The sequence below is a fragment of the Hyperolius riggenbachi genome, chromosome 8, assembly GCF_040937935.1.
Source record: "Hyperolius riggenbachi isolate aHypRig1 chromosome 8, aHypRig1.pri, whole genome shotgun sequence".
Classification (NCBI taxonomy): domain Eukaryota; kingdom Metazoa; phylum Chordata; class Amphibia; order Anura; family Hyperoliidae; genus Hyperolius; species Hyperolius riggenbachi.
Window position 1 is genome coordinate 173,950,572 of NC_090653.1, and position 9,182 is coordinate 173,959,753.

At 44.9% G+C, this 9,182-nt stretch overlaps 1 protein-coding gene across 2 annotated transcripts in view; it reads left to right on the top strand.

Annotated features, from left to right (window-relative positions):
* LOC137527191 (heat shock factor protein 3-like) overlaps positions 1-9,182 on the top strand; it is a 167,631-nt gene that overhangs the window by 57,334 nt on the left and 101,115 nt on the right. For both annotated transcript variants that reach the window (XM_068247672.1, XM_068247673.1), the window contains exon 4: positions 6,662-6,786. In XM_068247672.1, coding sequence (XP_068103773.1) covers positions 6,662-6,786 — 125 coding nt within the window. The remainder of the gene's footprint in view (positions 1-6,661; positions 6,787-9,182) is intronic.

Below are 9,182 nucleotides of genomic sequence, written 5' to 3' on the forward strand. Positions count from 1 at the left end.
GGCATTAACTCAACTCGCTGTGTTTGGAGGAAGAAAAATGCTGCCTATGACCCCCAAAACACCGTCCCCACCGTCAAGCATGGGGGTGGAAACATTTTGCTTTGGGGGTGTTTTTCTGCTAAGGGCACAGGACAACTTAATCGCATTAACGGGAAAATGGACGGAGCCATGTATCGTGAAATCCTGAACGACAACCTCCTTCCCTCTGCCAGGAAACTGAAAATGGGTCGTGGATGGGTGTTCCAGCACGACAATGACCCAAAACATACAGCAAAGGCAACAAAGGAGTGGCTCAAGAAGAAGCACATTAAGGTCATGGAGTGGCCTAGTCAGTCTCCGGACCTTAATCCAATAGAAAACCTATGGAGGGAGCTCAAGCTCAGAGTTGCACAGAGACAGCCTCGAAACCTTAGGGATTTAGAGATGATCTGCAAAGAGGAGTGGACCAACATTCCTCCTAAAATGTGTGCAAACTTGCTCATCAATTACAAGAAACGTTTGACCTCTGTGCTTGCAAACAAGGGTTTTTCCACTAAGTATTAAGTCTTTTATTGTTAGAGGGTTCAAAAACTTATTTCACTCAATGAAATGCAAATCAGTTGCTATCTTTTATTTAAGGTTATTTTTTCGATTTTCCTTTTGATGTGCTATCTGCCACTGTTAAAATAAACCTACCATTGAAATGATACTGTTCTGAGACTTTTCATTTCTTTGTCATTGGACAAACTTACAAAATCAGTGAGGGGTCAAATAATTATTTCCTCCACTGTATGTTAATTTTTTTTTTTGTTTATTATTTTTGTTGATATGTTTAATGAAAATAATTGTTTTTTTTTACAGATATTTAAACCAAAGTTGGTTATAATTTATAAAAATGGCAGATCTCTGACTTTCAAAGAGGCCAAATTGTTGGTGCTTGTATGGCAGGCGCTACTGTAACAGAAACTGCCCGAATGCCTGGCGCTTCAAGAGGTACTTTCTCAAAAGTACAGTATTTGCTGCCGTATAAGACGCACTTTTTCTCCCCCAAAAATTTCCCTGCGTCTTATACGGCAAAGGCAGGGAATCCCCAACTTTCGAACGCCCGCCGATATGAACCGCTGATGCACCGTCATTGGGGACTCCCTGCCTGTGTCCCCGCTGTGCCTGGCTTCCCCCCCCCCCCCCACGTGCCACAGCAGTGTTCTCCCCAGAATTTTTTTTCCAGCCGGGTGGCATGAAAAAGTAGCCGGGTGGGTTGAGATGAAAATGAAGGGCAACTCTGCTTACAGCATAGGAGGAGGTGAGAAGGTGAGCCGATGACAGCCGGGTGGTCACCAAATCTAGCCGGGTGGAGCACCTGGCTAAAAGAGCCTTGGGAGAACACTGCACAGCTTTCCCCATGTAATCATTTCTTGCCCCCCGCCATGCGTGCGTCTTCTCCGGTCTCCCCTTCACGTGTCTCGCTATTCCTTCACGTGTCTCTACTGCGCAGGGGCAGTAGTTCTGCACCTGCGCAGTAGAGACCCAATGACGTTCCGCAGGGTCCCCGCTGCTCAATATCCCCCCGGGCCGGCCCCCGACCCCACAGCCCGGGTCGGGCTCTCATGCCACCTGTAAAATGTCCGCCCGAGCTGGCTGCGGCTGTGCAGTCCGTACAGACGCGAGTGCGGCTGTGCAGCTCTAGGGCCACCCACCCCCCCGATCCACGCTACAGGCTGTCTCCTGTAGCGTGGATCGGGGGAGGCCCTGGAGCTGCGCAGCCGCAGCCAGCTCGGGCGGACATTTTACAGGTGGCATGAGAGCCCGACCCGGGCTGTGGGGTAGGGCGCCGGCCCCGGGGGATATTGAGCAGCGGGGACCCGGCGAAACTGCACAGAGGGTGCGGATGGTGTCCTCCGTGCATTAAAATTAGCTATAGGTAGTGAACTTTTTTTTTTCCTTTGGCCTCGTAAGTCCCTTAAGGGAGAACTCTGCATATAATCTTCTGCTGAAACATTGGTTCTAAATGAATTAGGGTTTTACAATACAAAAACCTCATAGATGCTTGCAGCTGACTGCAAACGCCCTGCAGTGAACTGCACAGAACTCCATACTGCAGTTTGCATGGGACATGGGATATTACTTTCTGGAGAAATATCTTCTGGTGAAGTTTGTAAGCCAAAAAAACACCATCTCAGCCTTCATGAATGGGGGTTTGAGTATTTTGCTGCAGTAGGGATTGGTGAGGATGGCATTATGAGGAATAAACACAAGACACACTGTAGCAAAATCACAAGAGCTCAGCAAGGAAGTTAAAGCTTAGTCACAAAATACTTCTCTAAATCGACAATAACCCCAAGCTTTCTTTCAGAATGTGGCAAAATGGCATAAGTCCAACTATGTCAAGGTATTGGAATGGCTATCACAAAGTTCCAACCTCATTCTGATTTGAAAAGGCAAAAAAGGAGGCTTTTGAGCATTGGCCTGTTAAACCTTTTCTGTAGTCCATGTGGCTGTGCCATGAAGAACTACTAGACACTTGAAATTGCATTCTTGGCCAGTCTCCCTCATTCCATCTTCACACAGGAGTCTGCTAGTAAGGACTAAGCAGGTAGCAGTAGCCAGACTTTTCTGTGTGTAAAGAACTCTGTACTGGGCAAAAAAAGCAGATACTTCTAGCACAGGCATGGGCAAACTTGGCCCTCCAGCTGTTAAGGAACTACAAATCCCACAATGCATTTGCCTTTATGAGTCATGACTGTGGCTTTCAGACTCCTGCAATGCATTGTGGGACTTGTAGTTTCTCAACAGCTGGAGGGCCAAGTTTGCCCATGCCTGTTCTAGCATCAAGGAGCTATAGGATCAAGCCAGCCAGGTACGTTTGATATATTAATTGCTATATATATATATACTTTTATATATTTTAGATTCAAATACACACAAGTGAAGTAGTTCAAGCCTTTTATTGTTTTAATATTGATGATTTTGGCATACAGCTCATGAAAACGCAAATTTCCTATTTCAAAAAATTAGCATATTTCATCCGACCAATAAAAGAAAAGTGTTTTTAAAACAAAAAAAGTCAACCTTCAAATAATTATGTTCAGTTATGCACTCAATACTTGGTCAGGAATCCTTTTGCAGAAATGACTGCTTCAATGCGGCGTGGCATGGAGGCAATCAGCCTGTGACACTGCTCAGGCGTTATGGAGGCCCAGGATGCTTAGATAGCGGCCTTAAGCTCATCCAGAGTGTTGGGTCTTGCGTCTCTCAACTTTCTCTTCACAATATCCCACAGATTCTCTATGGGGTTCAGGTCAGGAGAGTTGGCAGGCCAATTGAGCACAGTAATACCATGGTCAGTAAACCATTTACCAGTGGTTTTGGCACTGTCTTCAGGTGCCAGGTCGTGCTGAAAAATGAAATCTTCATCTCCATAAAGCTTTTCAGCAGATGGAAGCATGAACCCACTTTTGAACCACAAACAGCAGCAGAAGCGCCTGACCTGGGCTACAGAGAAGCAGCACTGGACTGTTGCTCAGTGGTCCAAAGTACTTTTTTCGAATGAAAGCAACTTTTACATGTCATTCGGAAATCAAGGTGCCAGAGTCTGGAGGAAGACTGGGGAGAGGGAAATGCCAAAATGCCTGAAGTCCAGTGTCAAGTACCCACAGTCAGTGATGGTCTGGGGTGCCATGTCAGCTGCTGGTGTTGGTCCACTGTGTTTTATCAAGGGCAGGGTCAATTCAGCTAGCTATCAGGAGATTTTGGAACACTTCATGCTTCCATCTGCTGAAAAGCTTTGTGGAGATGAAAATTTCATTTTTCAGCATGACCTGGCACCTGCTCACAGTGCCAAAACCACTGGTAAATTGTTTACTGACCATGGTATTACTGTGCTCAATTGGCCTGCCAACTCTCCTGACCTGAACCCCATAGAGAATCTGTGGGATATTGTGAAGAGAAAGTTGAGAGACGCAAGACCCAACACTCTGGATGAGCTTAAGGCCACCATCGAAGCATCCTGGGCCTCCATAACGCCTGAGCAGTGCCACAGACTGATTGCCTCCATGCTACGCCACATTGAAGCAGTCATTTCTGCAAAGGATTCCTGACCAAGTATTGAGTGCATAACTGAACATAATTATTTGAAGGTTGACTTTTTTTGTTTTAAAAACACTTTTCTTTTATTGGTCAGATGAAATATGCTAATTTTTTGAGATAGGAATTTTGGGTTTTCATGAGCTGTATGCCAAAATCATCAATATTAAAACAATAAAAGGCTTGAACTACTTCAGTTGTGTGTATTTGAATCTAAAATATATGAAAGTCTAATGTTTATCAGTACATTACAGAAAATAATGAACTTTATCACAATATGCTAATTTTTTGAGAAGATTGTGTGTGTGCGTGCGTGCACGTACGTACGTACGTACTGTATGGATGGAATTCACTGTCACTATTCATTTTATTTGCTTTCAGGTGCTGGCTTTAAATGCCACAATTCTCTTAAAGAGACTCCGTAACAAAAATTGCATCCTGTTTTGTGTCATCCTACAAGTTCCAAAAGCTATTCTAATGTGTTCTGGCTTACTGCAGCACTTTGTACTATCACAGTCTCTGTAATAAATCAATGTATCTTTCTCCTGTCAGACTTGTCGGCCTGTTTCTGGAAGGCTGCCAAGTTCTTCAGTGTTGTGGTTCTGCTATGAACTCCCCCTTCCAGGGCCCTCTATGCACATTGCCTGTGTGTTATTTAGGATTAGAGCAGCTTCTCTCTTCTCTCATCTTTTACAAGCTGGATAAATCGTCCTCTGAGCTGGCTGGGCTTTCACATACTGAAGAATTACAGACACAGGCAAAGCTGTTTGCAGGAAGAAACGAGCAGCCTGAAACTTCAGTGCATGAGAACTGCAGGGGGAAAGAAACACACAAATGATCTCTTGAGCTTCAAAAGGAAGGGTGTATATAGCCTGCTTGTGTATGGATGTATTTTCTATGTGTGGACATACTGTACATCAACCTACTTCCTGTTTTGGTGGCCATTTTGTTTGTTTATAAACAAACTTTTTAAAACTGTTTTTAACCACTTTTAATGCGGCGGGGAGCGGCGAAATTGTGACAGAGGGTAATAGATGTCCCCTAACGCACTGGTATGTTTACTTTTGTGCGATTTTTAACAATACAGATTCTCTTTAAGCTTAGAATTAATGGTGCATGTAACCAGGCCAGTTACCATTTGAATTCGGAATTTACAATGTCTCTTCATCACTAGAGTCTGCTTTATGTCATGTTGAGGATTCTATTGATCTTATCAATTTAGATAGGATGCCTGGGAAAGCCTCCTCAGTAACAGTTAAGGCATCTAATTACATTTATGTTTGCTAAAGAATGTTTCTCCTCTCTATGTCAGTGTATATGTTATGGCCAAAACCAAAAATTTCTATATTTGACGTCGGCCAAAGTCCAAAATGCTGGGAATTCCTGACATTGGCCGGCCAGTTCTAGAAATGGCCAAAGTCTGTTCCCTCAGCATCAGGCACTTCAGGCAGGGGTTTACACTTCAGACATTCCCACGGTTTCCTCATGATCTTCTCCCTTCTGTCTTTTACATGGTGGTGTTGAATTCATCTTCTTTCCAATATCGTTAACCTCCTCTACCCTCCCCCCCCCCCCCCCCCCCTATTGATGAAATGAGTCAGCCCATCTTCCTATCAAATACCTCCCCCCTCCCTGTGAGAATTGCAGCCCTGGCTCCTGTGTCACCTCCTATGTGTGACATTAAGCAGCGGGCACCATTTAGGCAGTCCATGGACCTATGAATAAAAGGCAGCCTCGGGTCTTTTCATGGGACCTGTCTGCTGCGTCGTGGGACCTGCGAGGATAACTGGGAAAGCGGGCATCAGTGGCATACAGCAATCCCCCCCCCCCCCCGCCCTCCACATCTTGGGACCTGGGAAAGCGGGTATCCGCAGCGTAGATAAATCCCCCACCCGCAACTTTACATGCTGGCATGCAGGCAGTATACAGGCAGACTCTGGGTCCTCGCAAACGAACGGAATTGGACCAGCAGAAGAACGGGGAAAAGCAGGGGACAGCAGTGCAACTTGAACTGCACGGAGAGCGGGAGACAGCGGGACAGCAGTTCCTAAGAGGTATGCTTCGGGACTTGGCCGGCCCCATTTAGTCAGAACGCGGTCTGGCCGGCCAAAGTCCGAAATTGTGCAGCATTTCTTATATTGGCCGCATCAGGCGGCCACTTCGCGTTGTGACCGGCCAGAACCCGAAGTGGCCAGACTTCGGGTTCTGGCCGTAACAAATATAAACTGTGTTTTTCAGTTTTGGTCAGGAACCAGTCCGACGAAAGCTTTTTATAAGTCGAAAGCTCACTGTTTATCTATCTCTAATTTAGCCAATAAATGGTATCAACCTGATTCAAAACTTCTTGCTTATATATGTATGTATGTGTATATATGTATGTATATGTATATATGTATGTATGTATATGTGTATATATATATATATATATATATATATATATATATATATATATATATATATATAGCAAAAAAGTATATAATTTTTTTTTTTTCTCATAGATGTTAGAAAGGAAAGATTGTAATTTTGTATCTTTAATTTCTCTTCAGAGAACATTGAGTTGTTCACAGATAAATATGTGAAAGATTTGCTTAATTTACAGATTTCATCAGTAAAGTCAGAAGATCCTCATCTTTCACAAGAAGATTTGCATAAAGTCATCTCTGAGTTAAAGGGCCTGAAAGATGTTCAAAGCAGTATGGACACGAAGTTGGAAAATATGAGGAGGTATTCATGGATAGATATATAGATATAAAAAAGATATACCGGATTTGTCGCCATATAAGACGCACTTTTTCTCCCCCAAAAATTGGGAGAAAAAGTCCCTGCATCTTATACGGCAAAGGCACGGAATCCCCGACTTAATAACGCCCGCCGATACGAACCGTGACCCGCCGCCACGTCGGGGATTCCCTGCCTTTCTGTTCCTTGCCTTCCCTCTGCCTGCCTGAGTCTCCTGGCCCCCCAGGTGGATTGTTAATAGCGGCGGCAGCTTACCCTTGGCAGGCTCCCGCGCTGATCGTAGATCATTGCACTGCCTCCCGCTAGCCTCCTCTACTCCCCTGCTTATCTGACTCCCCCCCCCCCCGGGTGTAGGAATGAGTATCGGTAGCTTACCTCCGCAGTGCGCCCGCGATGACTGCAGACATCCGTCTTCCAGGCACTTCTCGCTCTAGTGACTGACTTTGAACTGCGCGTCATCAGTTCAAGCCGGTCACTAGAGCGAGAAGTGCCTGGAAGACGGATGTCTGCAGTCATCGCGGGCGCACTGCGGTGGTGAGCTGCCAATACTTATTCCTACACCCGGGGGGTCAGATAAGCAGGGGGGAGGCAGAGGAGGCTAGCGGGGGGGCAGCGCAATGGTCTAGGATCAGCGCGGGAGCCTGCCAAAGCTAAGTTGCCGCCGCTATTGACACTCCATGGGGGGGGGGGGCAGGAAACTCGGGCAGGCGGGAGGGAAGAAGAAAAGGGGGGGCAAATGAGGACATATGGGGGCACAGGAGGACATATGGGGGGCGCTGGAGCACACATGAGAGGGCACATGAGCACACACAGAACACATGGGGGGGCACAGGAGGACATATAGGGACATGGGAGGACACATGGGGGGCACAGTAGGACACATGGGGGGGGCACAGGAGGACACATGGGGGGCACAGAAGGAAGCATGGTGGGCACATGAGGACACACAGGAGGACTCATGAGGACACATGGGGGGCACAGAAGGACACATGGGGGGCACAGAAGGACACATGAGGACACATGGGAGGCACAGAAGGACACGGGGGCACAGGAGGACACATGGGGGCACATGAGGACACACAGAAGGACATATGGGGGGCACAGGAGCACACATGAGGACACACAGAAGGACATGTACAAGACGCTCCTGGAATATGGACGCACCAGGTTTAGTATTTTTTTTTCCGCGGTTTTTGCCCTCTAAACCTGGGTGCGTCTTATATTCCGGAGCGTCTTATACGGTGCGAAATACGGAAATCTGGAAGTGTAAGAAAAGCCCTCACGGATATTGTTTTTGTTGGAGTATTTGTATGCTACAGCTAATTAAAACACGCAGCTCCTTCTTACAAATAATGAGCATTGGGGCTGGATTATAATTGGCTAGATGCCAGAAGCCCATAAGAGACATGAAAAGGATTGATGTGGACATTTCTGTGAAGGTTCTTATTTTTCCACGTTTGTCCAAAGAAAACTTAGACCTGTATACTACTTATTACTCCGGGTCAGTTGAGATCTGGACAGGGCAACTCAAGCAGATATACATGACAGAGTTGCTGCAAACAATTGGTAGACACGGCTAATGTAGAAATAGAGACCTAATAAGGAAAAATATATGGGAATATTTTCCAGTCAGTTTGTTCAGCTGTTAGTTCCTGAAGAAAATGGGGGCACTCCTGTGTCCTGCATTGTATATTGAATTGATCTCTGTCTCACTGCAATGAAGGTCTATAAAGATGCAAATGTGATGAGCTGATTAACTGGAATGGTGGTATCCTGTGACAGTGCCATGTTCAAAGTCATAGATACAATTCTTTATTCACTGAGACACTGAAGCGGAAAAAAAATATGATACAATGAATTGGTTGTGTACTATGAATAATTACTAGAAGATTAGCAGCAAAGAAAATATTCTCATATTTTTATTTTCAGGTATATAGTGTTTTTTTCTAACATTGCATCATTCTCTAATATGTGCAGATTACACAACACTCAGCATTCAAAATGATTCTTTCAGAGCAGTCTGTGAACTAATGACCTCTCCTCTGGCAGAGGAAAAGTAAACAGTTGAGATAATAAAAGTCAGAAGACAGCCCTCTCCATGACTTTTGTAGAAATGAATGGCTTGTTTGCATAGAGATAACAACTTGAGTTTCTTAACTCTTTCTGTACTAGAAACAATTAGACTGATGTATCTGATCTTAATGTTTTATTTCTTAGCTGTACTACACATACAAATCATAATATCAATTTTTTTTCCACTTCAGTGTCTCTTTAAAGCGGAATGAAACCCAGCATTTCTTCTTTGCTCAAAAAGATAATTTACAGCATATTCTATACTACCACCACTTTTTTTTTACTAGTACATTATTTAACTAGTTAAA